The sequence below is a fragment of the Mesoplodon mirus genome (genome assembly GCF_964341445.2).
Source record: "Mesoplodon mirus genome assembly, chromosome: 15".
NCBI classification, from domain to species: domain Eukaryota; kingdom Metazoa; phylum Chordata; class Mammalia; order Artiodactyla; family Ziphiidae; genus Mesoplodon; species Mesoplodon mirus.
This window is the reverse complement of record NC_138991.1, coordinates 82,685,467-82,706,167: the sequence shown is the minus strand read 5'-3', so window position 1 is coordinate 82,706,167 and position 20,701 is coordinate 82,685,467. Positions and strand designations below refer to the sequence as shown.

At 50.6% G+C, this 20,701-nt stretch overlaps 1 protein-coding gene across 5 annotated transcripts; it reads right to left on the bottom strand.

Moving 5' to 3' along the window:
- Nucleotides 1–5,976: 5,976 nt before the first annotated feature.
- INTS15 (integrator complex subunit 15) lies at nt 5,977–20,006 on the bottom strand. Of its 5 annotated transcripts, none has more exons than XM_082600460.1 (6): nt 19,508–20,006; nt 18,839–19,060; nt 16,649–16,814; nt 11,503–12,027; nt 10,671–10,710; nt 5,977–6,792 (listed from the first exon to the last, which is right to left on the bottom strand). In XM_082600460.1, the coding sequence occupies exons 1-6, from the start codon at nt 19,697–19,699 to the stop codon at nt 6,591–6,593; spliced, it is 1,347 nt and encodes a 448-aa protein (XP_082456586.1). In that variant the 5' UTR covers nt 19,700–20,006; the 3' UTR covers nt 5,977–6,590. The 5 variants fall into 5 exon arrangements, with proteins under 5 accessions (XP_082456586.1, XP_082456583.1, XP_082456584.1 ...); XM_082600457.1 differs by having other exon boundaries at nt 5,977–6,603; nt 19,508–19,832; XM_082600458.1 differs by having other exon boundaries at nt 5,977–6,277; nt 19,508–19,832.
- Nucleotides 20,007–20,701: the final 695 nt, after the last annotated feature.

Genomic DNA, 20,701 nt, shown 5'->3' with positions numbered 1-20,701 from the left:
GCTGGCCAAAGATATTTTATTTACTTTATTTTTTTTGGCCACACTGCACAGCATGAGGGATCTTAGTTCCCTGACCAGGGATCGAACCTGCACCTCCTGAAGTTGGAAGGGTCGAGTCTTAACCACCAGACCACCAGGGAATTCCCAGAAACAGATATATTAAATTTTGATAGATATTGCCCTGACAAAGTTGTACCAATTTAAACCATTACCAGGCAAGAATAAAAGTGCCTGTTTCCCAACCACTCTGCCACATCAAGGATACTTTCAGTTCCAAATTTCAGAAACAGTTAAAACTGGCTTAGAGAGGAAGACGCTATTATCTCATGTAACAAGAAGTGCAGTGGAGGGGGTTCTAGGGTTGGTCAATTTAGTGGCCCAAGGACACCTCAATGACCAAGAGGAGTCCCAAGAGGACTGCAAGATGCCTATGTCCTAAGAATAGAGGTGCCATATCCTCGACGACAGTGTCCAACCAACACCAAAACGGCTGTGTCCCCATTTCTGGTCCCTTTGGGCTAGAGAACTTTCCAGAAAGCCATTCTCTCAGACCTGCCCCGACCCTGGCCAGAAACACATCCCCTGCCCATGACATAACCAAATTCCGAGCAGAGGTGTGGAAGGACATGCTGGTTTAGACCAACCACAATTTATTCTAAGGGAGGGGCCCAGCTTCCACGGAGCAGGTGCCTGTCAAGTATTTGCCTCAACTGAGGTCCTTTAGGAGACAGATGGCTGGTAGATGGCTAATAATTCTGCCACATACACTTGCTAGCCGCACATTTTTTTTTTTAACTGCTGGCAATGTGATGGGCAAAAAAGACCTCGCTTTAATTTGCATTTTAAAAAATTCTCAGTGATGTTGAACAGGATTTCGTAAATTGAAGAAGGCATAGGTATAATTAAAATACTGTATTTTAAAGAAACTGGAAATTTTCTTTTCTGTGTGGTTTTGCTACCGATTCGAATACCAAGTTAATTTCACCTGCTTCAGTTTGCTGTGTTTCTGTCTGATTTAATGAAGTTAAACATTTATATGGTCCCAAAGTCAAAACTACAAAACAAGGTACATTCAGCAGCCTCGTTTCCATTCCTATCACTTCACTCTGCTGCTCCCCCTTCCCCTAAGCTATGATTTTATTAGTTTTTCCTTTATCCTTCCTTTATTTCAATTTATAGTTCCCCGCCTCCTTCCTTTTGCAAAAGGTAGCATACTATACACACTTTTCTGGGCCTTGCTTTTTTCTTTTAACTTAATAAATCCTAGCAGTCACTCCCTGGCAGAATATCTTAAAAACAAAAACCAAAAAACAGTAGCATAATACACTTCCATGTGGATAAAAAAACATGTTGATAGACTCACAGGAAGTTTTTGATCTTTTGCTATTACACGTAATGCTGCAATGAAACGACCTGTATATGTATTATTTCCTAATTTTGCCATTGGAACTAAAAGGAGGTTCCTGGGTCAAAGGGAAAACACATATATAATTTTGCTGAATATTGCCAGATTTCTTTCCAAAGGGGTTATACCATTTTGCATCCCCACCAGCTCCACTGAATTTAGTAGGTGATTCTACTTTTCATTTCTTGAAGTTCTAGCCAGCTTTTTTTTTTTAATCTGCTAGGTAATTCACAATTTCTTTTTCCCTGAAGATAGTGTCACATTCGTCTTTCATTCCTTTAAACATGACTGTTTTAGTCTGACTCTGACAACTGTGACACTGGAAGACTTTCTGCTGGTTCCCACTCTTGGCACCGTGTTCACTTCTCATTGGTTATCAGTCGTTCTCCTTGGACAGTCATTTGCGGGCTGAGCCTAGGATGAATGACTTTCCTCCAGAGGATGTGTGTTTGCTCCTGCCAGGCACCTGGGAGGACTGCAAGTCTAGGACCCCCACGGACTGAGGTCACTGTGGGAGGTGCCCTGGGGTAACCAGTGCTGTCAACCAGGGTGAGGACCCACCCCTGTCCCTCACTTCTCAGGAACCACTTTCCTTTGGTTTTTCTCAGGCTCTGCTCAGCACCAGGGAAACCTTCCATGCTGTCTTCTGTTCTTACTGAAGGTACAGCCCTGGGGGTTCCAGCAAAATGGAGAGAGGGTCTCCTAGTAGACGGCCACTTTGAGCCCTTAACCCTTGAGGCCCTCAGGGCAAAAGTGTCTTAGTGCACCTTACCTGCTTTCCCTTGGCACCCGACCTGGACGTTCCTTACAACCTGCTGGCTCATCAATAGATTTTTGTATTTTATCCAGCATTTTAATTTAAAGTAAAAGGGTTGGTCTGAAAAATCTAGCCCATCACTACCAGAAATAGAAGTCCTAAAATTCCCTTAAAAATTATCTTTTAATTAGACAAGTAACATGTGAATTCATCATCCTTATAAAAACGTAAAATATGTGCAGTACTGGCTAGGACATATGCCAGACACAGGCTTCTCTTACTTATAGTAGTCAGGGGCTGATTCAAGTCTTGTCTTTCATTATGACTCAGAGTATTTTGTTTGTTTGTTTTTTATGGCTACGTTGGGTCTTCGTTGCTCTGCGCGGGCTTTCGCTAGTTGTGGTGAGCGGGGGCTACTCTTCCTTGCGGTGTGCAGGCTTCTCATTGCGGTGGCTCCCCTTGTTGTGGAGCACAGGCTCTAGGCGTGTGGGCTTCAGTAGTTTTGGCACGTGGGCTCAGTAGTTGTGGCTCACGGGCTCTAGAGCGCAGGCTCAGTAGTTGTGGCGCACGGCATGTGGGATCTTCCTGGACCAGGGCTCGAACCTGTGTCCCCTGCATTGGCAGGCAGATTCTTAACTACTGCACCACCATGGAAGTCCCCAGACTATTTTTTTAAATTAAGAATTAAAAAATAAAATCGAAACTTTAAAACTGTACAGAGAAGCAAAGGTCTCCTTTGGCCGTCACCCCATTTCTAGTACCCCCGCTCCAGAGGTTTCCACTGTTTTCAGTTTGGTGTATACCATTTTTAAACACATTTACATACACATCCATGTATACCTGTGGGAAAGCTGTAGTATCACCTTGTCTTTTTATTTTTTACATACATGACTTTAGGCATTACACTCTTCATAATGCTATCCAAGCTTTCACTTGGCAAATATTTCTGGAGGAACTTTCCTTATCAGGAGCCCAAGGGGCAGAAACAGGAAACCTCTGGGTCAAATCTGGTTAAAGACTATGTCAAGGTCAGCCCACATGGTATTGTGGGGTTTTGGGGGGAGGCACTTGTTATTAAAGTATAACGACATACGGAAAAGTGCACAAACCTGTGTAACCAGCTTCAACTAGTCACAACCCATCCTCCACCACCATCTTGACTTCTAACAGCAGAGACTGGTTTCCAAATGTGGTTTTTAAATTAAGAAAACGCAACATGAAAAATCGTATTTCCATCTTCCGTGAAAACTCAGAAGTCCTGGCAACATTCACTTGGCCCAAGCGACCAGGTCTGGCAACGACCAGCTCTGGGTGTTCTCTAGTTTAGCACGGAACCCAGTCCCCGCTGGGGTCTAATTCTGGAAGCTTCATCCCTTGACATCACCTGTCTGGTCCCTAGAGACGTCCAAGTTTACAGCACCTAGTCGGACAGTCCTCTATTGATGCCTATTTGAGGTGTGTCTGGATCTTCCTTATTAAAGAAATACTGCACCCAGCATTTCCATATACATGTGTATGTGTATATATACGTATATCTTTCTCTCCAAAGGAATCAAAAACATGTTCACAGAAAACCTTGTACACAAATGTTCATAGCAGCAATATTCATAAGAGCCAAAGGGTTCAAATGTCCATCAACTAATAAATGGATAAACAAAATGTGGTCCATTCATACAATGGAATATTACTTGGCCATAAAAAGTAATCAAGAACTGACACTTTACAGTATGGATGAACCCTGAACACATTATGTTAATTGAAATATGCCAGTCACAAAAGAACATATACTGTATGATTCCATTTATATGAAATGTCCAGAAAAGGCAAATCTACGAAGACAGAAAGTAGACTAGTTGTTGCCAAGTGCTACTTTCTGTAGGGGGTCAGTGACTGGTAATCATTGCAGGGCTTCTTTTGGGGATGGTGAAATGTCCTGAGACAGATAGTGGTGATGGTTGCACAACCCTGTAAATAAACTGAAAACTGCTGAACTGTACCCTTTAGTGAACTGGGTATGTGAATTATCTGCCCATAAAACCGTTACTTAGAAAACAAACGACACAGCCCTGAACACCCTTGTACATCTCTTTCTAGTATCGCTGGACCACAGAATCACCTTATCTTCTAATTTCTCCAGAGCAGCTAAACTGATTCTCTACTACAAACCGCGATCCTTCTCTCCCCACACCTTTAGCGACACTTTCTATTTTGTTGATCTGATGGGTAAGTAAAAAAATGGCATTTCACTTTAATTTATATTTCCCTGGTTACCAGTTTTAGGATCTTTTCTTATTTATTGGCCATTTGTATTTTCTCTTCTATGAATTTTCTGTTCATGTCCTTCAGTTTTAAAATTGGAATGTCTTTGGATTAATGTGTAGTTTCTTTATACACTCTGGGTGGATACACTTTATTTCATATGTTGCCTAATATTTTCTCACATGTCAGTTTTTAATGGATGTAAAACCCTTAGCAAGTGCCTGCACATAACAACAGGAGGTCCATCGTTTTTAATTTGCTGACTTAATTGCCCACATACTGCTAAAAATACCACAAAGGAAGTCTGTGGCTCTAGTGGCTTTATTTCCTACATTTTACCCTTCTTATTTTTATTTTGGCAAAAGCCACCTTGGGTCTGAGAGGAGCTAAGACTATCTAGCCCTGGACACGGATGGTGACAACCACCTTCCAAGACAGAGCCAGGTTTAGAGATCCTCTCCAACCAGGAAGCAGTGTGAGAGCTCATTTTCCACCCTTTTCAGAAACACTTGGTACCAGAGTTGAACACGAAGAACCAGCAAGTGCTAAGTTCCACGGATGAGTCCCACCAAGAGAGATGGAAGCAGAGACTTGACTTTGCTTCCTGCCCCGACATCCGCAGATTTATACAGGCAACAGGAAACACAGGGATAATGAAATCAAACTCAAAGAAAAGGTGATTTCCTCTCTAGTTCACGGCTCTCAAAAGCAACTTAAAAGCAGGGTCCTGATAGGCTTCACTTGCAGGCTGGTTCCTACACACCGGCTGGGGCAATGGGAGCCTGGCTGAGCACTCCCGGGGCCCACGGAAGACCACGAGCTCGTGGCCCTAGGAAAGCACCCATGGTCACGGACCCCGGAGGCCAAGTATGGCCCTCACAGCAAAACTGCACTACCTTGAGAGATGCCTTAAACTCCAGACAAAAATAAAGACCAGACAGACAGAGAGAGAGAGAGAGAGAGAGAGACACACATACACACACACACACACTCTCTCTCTCTCTCTCTCTCTCTCTCTCTCTCTCTCTCTCTCTCTCTCTCTCCCTCCCTCCCTCCCTCCCTCTCTCTCTCTCTCTCTCTCTCTGGTTTGGTCTGGTCTTCCAGGGCACGGACTTCAGCAACAGCGGGGTAAACAACAGCAAGGTTAAATTTTACCCCTTCGAGTTAATCTTGGTCCTCCATGCTCACTGTTTGCTGTAACCCGCCTCTCATTCCTCACGTTCAGCCTAGGGGAGCCCAGCAATGGGGTTACTGGTTATCTTTCCTTCCTCCCCAAACCAATAAGTGAGAACTCCGAGCAGATACCTTCCAACCACGTGCTGGAGAAAACTCCTGAGGCCTGAGTTTTGTTCCTGAAGGAAGAAAGGAGCCGTAACTGAAGCAGACAGACCCTGGCTGCCCTGCACAGGGTGGGGGGAGCGTCTGCAGCGTTTCTGCCAAAAGGAGCGCCTACAATTGTATCCAATCTTCTCACCAGGATCGCTGCGGACTGGGGAGGACATCTCCGAGGCTCACAGCTACTAAGTTTTAAAAATACAGTCCATAAAGTCTATGAAACTGTTTAGAAAAAATTTATTTGAACATATGGAAGGAAAACTTAGAGACCCCAATAAAACAGAGACGTTCCTTTCCCTACTGATGGGGGCCAGGCTCACAGGTTCCCCTGACCCGTGGGGACCAAGTGCTGGGGGAGAGCTTGCCATGCCAACGGCTCAGCCTTGCGCTCCCGGAGCCATGGGAGTGTCTTGTGTTCCTGGTGGGACACAGCCCGTCCACAAGGAGGGAAGCCAGACACGTGGACTCGCGGACGCTCCTCCTCCACCAGTGCTCCGACGGCACAGGCTCAGGGCGTGTGTCTGCAATGACACCCCAGACCACAGGCTCACAGCCCTGGCAGCTTTTAAAGATGCCCGCATCGCTCCGCAGAGGGCTGGACGTTTCCTTTCATCGATCCTATCTGGACTTTTATGAACGAGACAGGTAGGAGGCGCCTGGACGGCGACATCGCAGAACTTCCACACCGACCCGCTTCTGTGGTTCTGCAGTGAGGAAGGGCCGCCCGGCTGCCCCCCGAGCCCTCTCCTATGGATCGGTCGTCCTTTCCTGGGAAGGCTTCCTCCAACCAGGCATGGAAGGCACGGTGCCACTCAGCGGTTCGCGGGGGCCAGCCTAGCGGATGGGCCTGAACGGGAAGGTCATGCCTGAGATGAAGGTGTGCCCGGGGTGCGTGGGCAGGGCAGGGTGGGTGGCAGGGTGGGCCGGCACAGCCCCGTAGCCCAGCGGGGGTGTGTGGATGTGAGGGTAGAACCCGGGAGGGAGCGCCGCGTGTGGCGACTGTGGCACGGGGCCCGAGATCACCAGCTGGAGAAGGCTGCAAACACAAGGAGAAGGGTTAGGATGCGCTGGTGCCAACGGTGGCGTCCGCCCAACCTGTGGCGCCATGGGTGGGGGGCAGGCTAGGCTGCCGTGGTGGTCCTTGCTCCTGTGCCGGGACAGACACCAAGTTTCCAGGAAGGACGGAGGGTGGCTCGTGGCTGGGTAGCAGCAGTGGGGGGTGACCTGGAGGCAGCGGGATGTATTGACAGACTGGGGCCCGGAGAGGTGAGGGGCCTCAGTGGGAAAAGCCGGGATCCTTCCGGCAGCGACGGGGAGGGAGGGAGGGAGCCTGTAGTCCACAGAAGCTCCGGACACAGCTTGGCATCTGTGGCTTAGGGACCATGCAGGTGGGCACTGGTGTCAGCCTCACCTGTCCACACCTTCGGGGGTTGTGACGGAGGAGCCACAGCAAAAAGGACAGAGGGCCACGCTTCTCCAAGCCACTCCTAATGACCGAGTCCTAACTGAATTCCGAGCAAAGCCGCACAGAAGGTGGCTTTTCACATGACCCTGACGTCCGGAGTCCTCAGGAATGGCCCCGGCCTGGACCCAGCCCTCACCCACTTTCAGGGCCCCCTCCTGCCCCACGCCCACCCCCAGGAGCCTTAGTCCTCCCCCCACCCAACCCCCTCCCACCCTGGCCTGTGCTCTGCTCTCTGTGGCTCAGCACATCAACAGCCTCCGCCTCCAGGAAGTCCTCCCGCTCCTGAATTCAACGTCGCCTCCTATGCTGGTCCCTTCTGAGACCCCTTGAAGAGCTTCCTCTCGTCAGTCTCATCCTATCTAACGCCACCCTCCCCTCTCAGCACGATCGGCAGAGCGTCCTAACTTTCTCTCCACCTCTAGCTTGTCCGGACTCAGCCTGAAATAACCAACTCCCCCAGTTACGCCCCTTCAGGACAGAGGGCCCCTCCCCAGCCCTGCCCTCCCCCCGGATCCCCTGGCCTCTGTGCTTTGCTCTCCCAGCCTCACCCAGGGCCGTGGCTCCGGCTGGGTCCTGTCTCTTGAGCGTCTACACTGTCCCTCCACATCACCAAACCCCGCCTGCCAGGTCCTGTTCATGCCCACCACTTGCCCCTCAGCTTCCCGGTCCCACGAGGCCGCACCTTCCCTGAATGCTGTCCTGCTTGGCCCAGTGAAAGCCCACCCCGCTGGACCACTTCACCCTTGGGCGACTGACTACGGTCGGCTGCTTCCTGGAGCTCTGAGATGAAGCGGGGGGCGGGCCTAGGTCTTTGGCAGAGTGACCCTCACGCTCTCCCACCCCCCAAGTACAAAGTCTGCTACCCTGGGCCCCCAGGAGGGGCCCAGGCAGTAAACCCAGGTGTGAAGAAAGCTGGTGCCTTTCAGTGGCTTGAAGCTCTTCTGACTCTTTTCACTACGTTTTAATAACTACCATGGTTTAATAACTCTGGGTAAGAAATTCAAGGAAAATAAGCAAACAAATAAGTAAGTCTGGGCTTCCCTGGTGGCGCAGTGGTTGGGAGTCCGCCTGCCGGTGCAGGGGACATGGGTTCGTGCCCTGGTCTGGGAAGATCCCACATGCTGCGGAGCAGCTGGACCCGTGAGCCATGGCCGCTGAGCCTGTGCGTCCGGAGCCCGTGCTCTGCAACGGGAGAGGCCACAACAGTGAGAGGCCCGTGTACGGCAAAAAAAAAAAAAAGTAAGTCTAAGGAGGGAATACTGTGGAGGCAAAATGTAGGTCATATGCTCATTTGAACCTGCACACCCTGCCAGAGGGAGAAGGGGTTTCAGGAAGTTTCTGGTCTAGTCCAGAAGACAATTAACACAAAAGGAACAATCAGAAATCAAAGAGGTAGTCCAAGCGACTGTGGGCCACTCTTTCCCCATGTCAGTGTCAGGCTGCCCCCGGGGGACTGGGGCCCAGGGCTGTACCTCGAGGTAGCAGCTACAGGCCCCGGGGGGGTGGTCCCTCCGGGCTGTTAGAAGTTCCAGAGGATTCCCACGGGGACCCCTAGTTATAACACTGGGATGATAAACGATTCATACCCTATCACGATTTTAATGCCCTGAAAACATTAAACGTTAAATAAAAGCTGTGCGCAAAGAAGGAAAAGGTTACAAAGGGATTAGTGCAAGGAGCTGAAGAGGTGCCACTTGCACTGACGATGTCCTCAGACACAGGAGACCTTCTTGGAGGGAAGAAAGGAAAGAAGGAAGGGACGGAGAGAGGGAGACAAAGGCGCAGTGTGGGCTCCCGAGGGCGAGGTGGCCTCTGGACAAGCGGTCCACCCTGCTGATGTCACGTCTCAAGGTGGACCATTCGGTTGCTCCAGAAACCCCCGTTTAACCACCCAGAGGCCTGCCTGGAGCTGCCTGCCCCTTGGAGCCCGACGCCAAGCTCCCGGCCCTCTGGCTGCAGCTCCCCTCCTGTCAGCCCGGGAAGTAGCGTCTGGCCCATCTTCTGGCCTCAGATTAAGCCTCTGCTCAGCCTGCCACACCTGCCCCACTCCCGGGCCCCGGCAGGGCTGGTGGGTCAGACCCTGGGCGGCTGGGAGCACACACGGTGCCGAGGGGCCCGGTGGGCTTGCTCACCCTCTGTCCGCACTGCCCGCCAGCGCCAGCCCTGGAGCCCCACTATCCACCTCAGAAACCAGTGCGACCCTCTGCAGAAAGAACTCGGCTCTCTTCTTTCCTGTAAACCCTGCCCAGGTGCACACAGCGGGGAGCAGGGCAGTTCTGCCTTCAACTATAAACATCTCGCACGGTGGCCACAATGACTGTTTTTAGTGGACACATAATGTTCCATCCTTCTGATGTATCACTACTAACTTACTAAGTATCCCCATGCTATGGGGTGGTTAGCTTGTTTCTGACTTTTGCTACCGAGAAGACTGCCTTTGCATGAAACATTTTTGTGCACATAGCTTTTTGCTTCTTAGCTTCAGTGAAATTAATTCGATTTAAGAGAAACTCGTTACACAAATAATAGTAAAAGTTACAGCAGCTAACGCTTCTCAGGTTATTTACATATCAAGTACCATTCTAAGTGTTTTCTATGCTTTTACTCAATTAATCCTCACAAAACTCCTATGACGGGAGCAGGGCGGGGGAGGCAGGGGGACCCGAGGCAGGTACTATTGTTTTCTTGATTTTATAGAGAAAACAGAGGTAGTGGGCACTTGCCCAGGGTCCTACAGATAGGAAGCAGTAGGGGTGGAATTCTCACCAGAAGCTGCTATGACCACACAGTTCCTGCTTTTCACCACTATTACCACTGCTTCCCCCCAAATTAGGACAATAACCACCACTTACGGAGAGACGCCCGTGTGCCGTGGACAAAGAACTTTGCAAACACCACCTCATTTAAACCTCACTACAAGCCTGTGAGGCAGGTGAATTACAGTCCCCACTTTACAAGGGGGGAAACCAAGGCAAAAGAGTCAGCCCCGGCGTCACAGCAAACCACAGACACAACCCCGCTCAGAACCCCGTCTGTGCCACCCGAGACCAAGGCGCTGGCCTAAGCGACACAGTATTTCCCTAAGGGCTGTGCAATCAATGTCGCCAACAGCGCGCGACATCACCACGACCCGCATGCACGCTGACTTAGTGAGCGGTAAAGGCCCCCCGAGTTCGCTCCGGCTTCTTCCTTGACACCCAGGAGGACGGCCACTTTGCTTACCTCATTGGTGGACTCCCTGCTTGAGCCTCCTCTCCTGTGTTATGCCACCACATCCATTCCCCCACTTACTGTCAGGTTCTGGGGGCCCCTCATTCACAGACGCTCTAGGCCCTGCAGACCAGCTCTCCCCAAGAAGCCAGGACAAGGGGTCTGCCCTGCTTTGCACCCCACCACTCCCGCACCCACCCCCGCACCCACCCAGCTAGAAGTCTTGGGAGGGTACTTACTTATTATGGGGCAGCCGGGAGCACAGGGTTCTCAGGTCATCTGAAATGAAGGAGACACAGAATTAAGGGACGGCCTGAAGATGACGAGGTGAGAGGTTTGCTTTTGTTCAAGGATGCTAGCAAGACAGTAACAGTCCCTCATGCTCAGCTTCCTAGCATCATTTAGAAGCGGGGCTCTCTTTTTCTTCAATTTTTGCTTTAACACACGCCCTCAACAGAATACATCACTTAGGAAAGGGGGCAGCTCTACTGGCAATTTGTCAGATGGCTGGGAAAAGGCCCAGAGACAACAGATCAGACGCCCAAGGCTAAGAGCGAGATAAGAGGGAAACCCGTCTCCAGGGACTACTGCATGGGCCTCGGGCACTGTGAGCCAGCAGGTCAAAAAGCAAACAGAAGTGTGTCATTAGCATCAGATCATTCTTCTGGGCGAGTTCAAGCACTGAAATGCAGAACTAAGGAGCCCTCTGAACAGGTGATGGGAATGGTTCCTGCACTTAAACAGGTGCATTTCATTGTACGTAAATTATGCTGCAATGGAAAAGAACTGCAGAAAAAGAAAAGATTCCCTAAGAGGAAGGAGATTAAGCCATTATTATCTGTGCTCTGGAGGCATCCCCAGGCCTGGGCAAAACAGCCAGGAGACACCCAGATGCCACGGCCACAGGATTCTACCTGGGCGTGTCCTGCGACTTCCGCACACCTACCCTGCGTTCACTGAGAGGGAAGAAGTCCTAAAAGCGCAACACAGTCCTTGTCCAGGAGCCCCTATTTTCCTTCCGACGGGTGGTGGTGACCCGCCCCAGGGAGGCCTGGCCAGGCAATCACCCACCTCTCGTGCATAGCAGGGCTCCAGAGGCCATGGCCACCTGCAGAGCCTGTGCCAGCCGGTCCAGGGAGAGCTCAATCTCCTGGGAGGCGTTGAGGGGGTTCAGTTCATCCGCCAATCTGTTGATCTCCTCCACCAGCGGGACCATGTGGTCAAACAGGATGAGCCCCAGGCGGCCGTACAGGTTCTTCTCAGTCAAGTGCACCTGGAGCATCATGAGGACCTGCAGGACGCTGAGGTGGAGCTTTGAGTACAAGAGGTGGGAATCTCTGTCCATCCCCCCCGAGTCCTTGGTGACTTTGGCAGTGACGTGGCCATTGGCTAAGGGGGGCTTCTTCTTCCTTTTATAAGCCAGAGGGGCCTTCACACACCAGCGGATCAATCCAGTGAGCGGGGTGAGCTCTAAAAATCCTATGGGGAGATTGGCTGCGATTGGAGTATTTAAAAAAGTGATGAGAATCAACCTCGGGTCCTCAAAAATCCAGTTGACAATCATCTCAAGCAAGTCCAGCGGTGGGATGAGATCGTCTGCAACACAAAGTCAGAAGGGTCTTCAGCCCCACGGACAGGAGACAGGGAAAGACAGACCTTCAAGCTCACAGTACTCATCACCCCACATCCAGGCGACACACCTCTGTCCTCACCTACCCTCTGGCTCCTTTCCTGGAACGTCCCCTCCGAGAGGGCTGGGCTCTCATCCGACTTAGGAAAGCCTGGCCGTGGTTGGACTCAACACATTAAGCCAACAATTCCCTAGAACTCCATTATGCCTTGTGATCCTATGTGTCAATTTAAATAAAAGTCCACTATCAATGTCCAGAACTACCTCCACCACACTTCATCCCTTCCCTTGTGAGTAGGTTTCATCCCTGTGTTTGGTGTCCCCTCAGTGGTACGGTGACAGCTACGGTGGCCTTCAGGGAGCAGCTCAGAGTCCAGACAATGATCTGTCAGCTGCCAGGAGCCATCCCAGCCTCAAACCTGGAACCTCTAAGCGAGGCCTGGCCTCCTCTGATTCCTGAGATCTAGTACATTCTATGGCAAGACAGAGAACAGTAACTTTAAAAACAAAAGTTGACATTTATTCTGAGTTTATGACGTGCCAGGCACCGGGCTAAGTCCTAACACAGATGAACTCACTTAATCCTCAAACAAACCAACTATTATATAGAGAATGAGGAAACTGAGGCACAGAGATGTTAAATCATTTTCTCCAGACTCATTAAAACTAGGTGGTGGGGGCTTCCCTGGTGGTGCAGTGGTTGAGAGTCCGCCTGCCGATGCAGGGGACACGGGTTTGTGCCCCGGTCCGGGAAGATCCCACATGCCACAGAGCGGCTGGGCCTGTGAGCCATGGCTGCTGAGCCTGCGCGTCCGGAGCCTGTGCTCTGCAACAGGAGAGGCCACAACAGTGAGAGGCCCGAGTATCGCAAAAAACAAAACAAAACAAAAACAAAACAAAAAAAAAACTACGTGGTGGGCCCAGACCTGACCCCAGGTGGCCCAGCTCTTACCACTAGGCTACACCGCCCATCCTGGGGTCAGCGGATACTGCCCTTAGGCTGTCTGTGTGCGTGGGAGCGGGTCCCCAGCCTCCTGCCTCTGGGGCTGTGCACACCTCAGCTCATGAAGAAGCTGGGGATGATGGAGCCCCTTCCAGGCTGCTGAGGTCCAGGGCCAAGCATGAGAAGAGAGAGTCAGGGGCAGAGGGAGCCCGGTGTTGGTGTGAAGCCTCCAACTGCTCTTCCTCGGGAGACACTGGCCTTTCCCCTGGGACTGTCTACTGCTTGGGGGCTGACCCACGCCCTTCCTTTCTGCTACGAAATGACGGTGACAAGAGGGAGTTGTCATCTATGACCTTTACTTGGCAAAATCAACAGTGGTGACCCTGTGTCTGGCCCCTTGACTCCCCGAAACGTTTCTGTCTGGGACACGCCAGTCTCAGGCCCACTCCTCCAGCAACCCAGCCCTTCCCCCGTCCCACACACGTCTAGCTGGGGCATCTCCGGAGCCTGAAGGCGGCATATGCACACATGCTGTGTACACGTGCGCTCGGTGAGTACACGTGAGCATGTGTACTTGCGCGAATAATCTCCACAACCTTTGTGTGCAGAGACCCAAGTTGCCTGTGACACTGGGGCCAGAGGGTGTTCTGTTCAGTTAGGTGAGCCCCTTCTGTTTCTCAGCTTTGGAGGCACAGACGCCCGTGAGCCACAGCACCAAGAGCAGCGGCAAGCACCCTGCTGCCAGCGGACTCAGGCCCACCCTCTGGGCCACCACCATGGAGCCAGGGATTTCCGTATCTCCAACCTCATCCAATTGTACATATAAATGCATAGCTCTTTCTGGGTCAATCCTACCTCGACAGAGTGGTTTAAAGAAAAGACTGACATGTCAGACTGGCAAATCGACTTAAGAGAAAAATACCACGTCCCATGTCCATCCTAGAACGTTAGCGGTATTTTCTGAACGTTATTTCCTTCTCCACATGTTCACGAATCCATTCCCAACGTTAAGGCCAACTTCTATCCTTGCTGCCCTGGAATAACCGATGACTTGAAAGAGAAACTACAACGCTGCAAATCTTTCCTATGGGAACACAAAAGACCTAAATACGTTCCTAGCTATTAAGGGCTCTTGAGAAGCCTCTTAAGAGAGCGCCAGGGAAGACTCCACTCCAGCAGCGGGGTGCCCACAAGCCCTGCCACCCACCCCAGCGAGCGGCATGCAGCGACGAAAGCAAAGTATGCGATTACACGCGGGTATGATACGCACTTAAACGTTCATGGCAGGTCCATGCGAACTTTCTCAAGAGAACTAAAAAGTCTAACGGCAAGGAAAAGAGTTACAAATAAAAGGAGAATCAAATACAATCAGGGTGCTGGCAGGAGACCAATACTGGACTGAACAAAAGTGGAGAATGCTGCTAAGGCTTTCCAGCAGCTGGGTTAGCTATTAAACCAGGAGAAGAAAGGTTACCTGCCAGCCCTCTGGGCGGCCAGAGCTGAGGGCAGAGGAGGAACCTGAACTAGAACAGTGGGCTTCGGGTCTGCCTCTGCAGAGAAAGCTGCTCACAAGGGCGAGGCCTGTACCTTCCCCAAATGCAAAGCGAGGGCAGCAGCCCTAGCCAGGGGCCGCAAGGGCTGTGGGGGTCATTCAAGGACACAGATGTAGAAGGACTCAGGGCTTGTCAATCCACGTTCCTTGGAACCCACTCCTGGGGGAGGAAAGTGGGCAGCAGGGCCCAGGGGGTGGGGTCTGAGACCCCTGCCACAATTCAACCAGAGCTGGTCGACTTCTCTTGGTTTTCTTTATTGGGGGTCCAGAGGGCTCTGCTGCTGGACAGGGACGACGGACGTGGGCTTCTCCCAGCTGAAGTCAAATGCCATCTAATGGCCTCCCTGAGGCCCTCTCCTGGTACCTTGCTAAGGAAGTCTCAGAACATCACCCACAGTCCAACAGACACGCTTGCCTCCCAGCACAGGAAGGACACATCACGGCCTGGGTAATATTGTTGCCACAAATGTTTAACTTGAACCTTTCATAAGGAAACAGACAAAACTAAATTGAGGGCTTCCCTGGTGGCACAGTGGTCGGGAGTCTGCCTGCCGATGCAGGGGACGCGGGTTCGTGCCCCGGTCCGGGGGGATCCCACATGCCGCGGAGCGCCTGGGCCCCTGAGCCATGGGTGAGCCATGGCCGCTGGGCCTGCACGTCCGGAGCCTGTGCTCTGTGGTGGGAGAGGCCGCGGTGGTGAGAGGCCCGCGTACCGCAAGAAAAAAAAAAAACAAAAAAACAAAACCTAAATTGAGGGACATTTTGCAAAACAACAGGGCTGAGCTCTCAAAAAATGTCAGTATCAGAGATTTTTTTAAAGGCTGGGAACTGTTTTATTTTATTTTTTTAAACATCTTTATTGGAGTATAATTGCTTTACAAAGGTGTGTTAGTTCCTGCTGTATAACAAAGTCAATCAGCTATACATGTACATATATCCCCATATCTCATCACTCTTGCATCTCCCTCCCACCTTCCCTATCTCACCCCTCTAGGTGGTCACAAAGCACCGAGCTGATCTCCCTGTGCTATGCGGCTGCTTCCCACTAGCTATCTATTTTACATTTGGTAGTGCATATACGTCCACGCCACTCTCTCACTTCGTCCCAGCTTACCCTTCCCCCTCCCTGTGTCCTCAATTCCATTCTCTACGTCTGTGTGGGAACTATTTTAAAAGGACCAAAGTGACATAACAACTACGTATGAGCCTTGACTGGATCCCGAATTCTCCTGGTCCCTCAAAAGGGGGGAAAAAGGCTATAAAAGACATTATTCAGACGATCAAGGAAATCTGAACAACAGCTATATATGAGATAAAAGTATTCTGTCAGTATTTAATTTCTTACATGTGATAGTGATATCATGTTTGTGTAAGGGAATGTTCTTGTTCTTAGATACACATTTAAGTACTTGGTACCTGACACTGGCAACAAACTCAAGGGTTCAGGAAAAAAATACCTGTGAGTGTGTATGTGGAGAGAAGGGGAAAGAAAGAGAGAGCAAAAGGAAAAGAGAAAAAAAAGAATATATGGCAAATGTTAATAACTGGTGAACCTCGGTGAGAGATACACAAACCTTTGTTGTAATATTCTTGCAGCTTTCCTGAAGTTTTGCAATTTTTCAAAATAAAAAGTCGGGAATAAAAAAGCAAGTCATGGGGACTTCCCCGGTGGCCCACTGGTTAGGATGCTGTGCTTCCAATGCAGGGACCACGGGTTCAGTCCCTGCTTGGGGAACTAAGACCACACATGCTGAGTGGTGTGTTCCCCAACCACCCCCCCCAAAAAAAAGCAGGTCATGTCTGGGGAGAAAGCCACATCTGTCCCAGACATCAGACCCTTGCTTATTAGCTGTCTGCCACCTGGACCACTCTGAGTCAGGCAAATGGGACTCGCCAAGGAAAGTTCCTTGTTAGCAAATTCCAGAGGGGCAGGTGGCCCATCCCTTTAGCTTTCAGCCTGAAATAAAATACACATTTCAGAGAGAGAAAAAAAAAAAGAAAAAAAGGCCATCCGCTGGCTGGGTGTTCAGTGCAAATACAACTAGCAATCGGCCGAAGCCTCTTTAAGGGTAACAATCTGCTTAAAGTTTACCTGACGACAGGTCATACAGCGCGGTGACTGAGGTTATGAACTGGCAGCAGAAGCGAGGGCTGGCACTGAATATCTGCTTCAGCGTCTGAACGGATCCCGGCACCAGACAGCAATAGTCATCCACGAGGGCCCTGGCTAACCGCACACAGTAGACCACAGGCGTCCGCTGGAAAGAAGCCACAGGTGTCGTGAGCCAGGAGACTAGCAACTATGTACACATGGTGAAAATCAGACCTGGCAGAACCCCTTCCAAGAGGGGAAGACGACGTTAACAGCTTACTTTGAAGCAGAGGTTGGCAAATGAAAGCCCACAGACCAAATCCACCCTGCCACCTCTTTTTGTAAATAAAGTTTTATTGAAACACAGCCCTGCTCACGTGTTTGCTACTGTCTCAGGCTGCTCCTGCACTACAAGGGCACAGCTGAGTAGGGGTGACAGAGATCATATGACCCGAGGGACTTCCCTGTGGTGGTCCAGTGGTTAAGACTCCACGCTCCCAGTACAGGGGGCCCGGGTTCGATCCCTGGTCAGGGAACTAGATCCTGCATGCCACAGCTAAAGATCCCGCACGTGGCAACAAAGATCCCGCATGCAGCAACTAAGACCCGGAGCAGCCAAATAAATAAATATTAAAAAAAAAAAAGAGAGAGAGAGATTATATGACCCAAAAAGCCTAAAATGTTTACTATCTTGCCCTTTACATGAAAGGCCTGCCGACCTTTGAAGTTTACTTCAGAAAAAATCATTCCTGACTTCAAGTGAGGAAACGACAATTTTTGTAACCCTACGGGTGAGACTCCAAAGGTAAAAATTAACAGTTGGTACCACTTTGATGTGACTTAGGAGAGTCTGTGAACTATCACATGATTTAGAGCAGTACTTTCTCAAATTTTCCTACAATCCTTTCCTATGACGAACTCCATTAATACTTTTGAACCCTACATCACCACCCTCCCGTCTTTTTCCTTCCCAGTCAGATGCCCATCTGTAGCCACATTTAACCGTTGTTTGGGATGCTACAGTTTCAGGGCTACAACACGGCCTGCAGGGCAAACTGCAAGGAGGCATCAGGCCAGATTGTTCATTCACGCACCAAACCAGCCATCTCCACCCTTTCCTCTGGAGGAAGCTGCAGCCCTACACCCCAGTGTGGCAAACCCTGACCCAAGCCACAAGACCCTTTCCTGTTGTTAACATCTGCTTTCACTTTGCCAAAATGCCAGCGCAACAGCACCATGAGAGATAAATGGAAAATTATATGATGAATTTCAAGATGCTAAACTTGACTTCATCAGGTTGTCAAGGGATAGAGATAATCTTGACATTAAATACAACACACAAGATTTATTCAGGTGTCCCAGAAATCAGAATGGTGGCCATTAAGGTATAGATTCCCTTGAGATTTACCTGTGTATCACAAAGAACAAAATATATTTTTACTAGCCAAATTTTAAAGATAAATAAGATCACAGGAAAAACATTTAAATAAATTGAAAAAAGCCCAAATGATGTCAAGTCTTTGGGAATGAAGCAGGTTTGAAAAACTGAATGTAGTGAATTTTGTTAGATTAGCTGAGGATCATGTTAATCAAAAATTTGAGTTAATAATTACTGTAAGTGGATTATGAATTTTTCAACAACTCTGAGTAACAAAAGAGCAAAACAGATCTTCCAAAAAACTATCTAACACGAAGTCTACTATGAAAATACTTTTTTTTTTTTAAAGCTATTTAAAAACACTATAGAAGGCTCCTATGTCCATATCCATTAGAAGAGCCATCAGCTTTGAAATGGCACCCTGGAACAACTCCCATGTTTACTGATCTAACTGTATAAAAAACAAGCAAACATGGTCACAGTTTGACACATAGTGACCTTTAAAAAAAAAGAATCCAATCTTTGAGACTGCAGGCATAGCTGTTTTCAAAATCCTACCTTATTGTTTTCAACTAAGAAAAATGATTTTTCACTTATTCTGAAGATGGAGCCTTCATTCACCGTTACAAACTACTGTTTTCTCAAGAATGGTGATCACCTGTATATATAGGTGTGGGGTATCAGCATACGGGGCAGAAACATCAAGGAGATAACATGTGGAAAATACCTCTCCAGAAATCCAATTAAATTAAACTTCCTGACACAAAACACCTCTTCAGAGACTCTCAGAGACGCTATCTCTAGAGACGTACCTGGAGCCAGGAGGCTGCACACTCCAACACTGGGATTCGACACACAGCCACTGCCATGGAGACCAGCTTTCCCAACAAGCTCATTCGGCTGTCATCGGCTTTGTTCCCTTGGGGGCTGAAAAGGGATGAGAAAATAATCTGCCGGACAGAGTCCTTGGTTTGCTCCTGGAAATAACTGCACATGATTTCAAGGAGTTGGAGCTCCTGAAGTGAATTCAATCTCTGTAAAACAAATCCAGGAGAAGCGATGAGAAATTCAGCCTATTAATTTCACACAGTGAGAAAACAGAAAACACTGGTTACACCAGGGAACTTTTCACCTCCCTAAAGCCCGGGTCCCACGGAGTAGAACTCTCTACTGTTAATCTCAAGAAATACCATTCTACGTCATTATGCATCACCCTAGGGGGCTCAGGATGACCTACAGCGGTTTGAGATTCTCGGTAACAGGACTTTAAAGTCTCTTCCTTTAACACCATTGAGACATGGTTGTCACAAGCCCCGCAAAACGGGCATTTTGGCGGCTGCTGCTGAAGGAGCAAGGCCAAGGGCGAGGACGGAGACCCCGATCCGAAGAGCGTTTGGGGTCTGGCCGACGCTTGTCACCGAGAAGGAAAAAGGAACCGGAGTTTACTTATCGGGGACGCGGCAGCCGGACGCCCGGCGCACCTTGGGCTGCGCGCCGCGCTCCTTGGGCACCTGGAACACGAACTCCTCGAGCAGCTCCACAGGGCCCTTGTCCACGATGGGCAGCGGCGCGCTCTGCAACTGGCTGCTGAAGTAGATGTCCAGGTGGTACAGCACCTCCTTGGCGGCGCTGAGCGCGTCGCGGCGCAGGAGCGAGTGGCGGATGTCGCTCATGGTGCCACCTCTGCGGCCGGGGCGCCGGGAGCGCGGCGGGACTTCCGCCCCGGGCCCCGCGGACGCGCCCGCCGCTGCCGAGACAAAGAGGCCGCGAGTCGGCCTCCGCCCGCCGACCCTGGGTCTGGGCCGCGGCGCCCGCCCGCTCCCCGCTCCCCGTTCGGGCCCGCTCAGGGGGCCACCGCCGCCGCCGGCGGCCAGCAGGCGCCCCGGGTGTGCGACTCCGGCACCACCAAGATCCCTGGGAACCCGATGCCGCGGAGTCGAAAGGCGGCGGATGCCGAGCGCGGCAACGGCGGCCCGCAAGGGCCAAGCGCAGGCGGTGGCGAGGGCCCGCCCCCTGAGGGCGCCCCCTGGCGGCTTGGCCCGCGGGAGCGGCAGGGCCCCGCCCCTGAACCCCGCGCCCGCCGAGCGGGTCCCGAGCGGCCGAGCTGGGGGCCACATACACCAGAGAACGCACTCTAGGTCTTGTGCGCGCCCCCCAGCCCCGCAAGGCCCGCCCGGATCTCCCCTTGCTTTCTCTGCGCGGCGTTCAAAGCCTACACATGTGATTTCATGGAGCTTTTCCAAGGATAGGGTTGTGGTGCAGGGCCGTGGCTCAGGCCCCAGCCGTTCATCTTTAACGTTATATCTAGTCTGAACTCGGGGCTGCGACGACAAATGATGCCTGCCTACCTGCGAGTCCCTATTCCCCAGCCCCCTCCAGATGGGCCCCGCCTAGCCTGGGAGGGCCATAGGAATCAGGTCTCCTGCGCCTGACCTCTAAGACCTCAAAACCTCAAAACCCTCAGCACTTTCTGTGAATCTCTTTTTCTGCATTCATCTCTCTGCAATGAATGAACAGCGGGGTTAGCCTGGGATTTTAAAAACGGCAGAAATGACTTGAATGTGGCCACAAGAGGCCAGTGGAGGGCAGGCCAGAGGCCACAGGAATGAGCCTTCTGTAAAAGGTCCATACTGGCCTGAGGGTGGGCCTAGGAGAGGATGCTGGGTGTGGTCAAG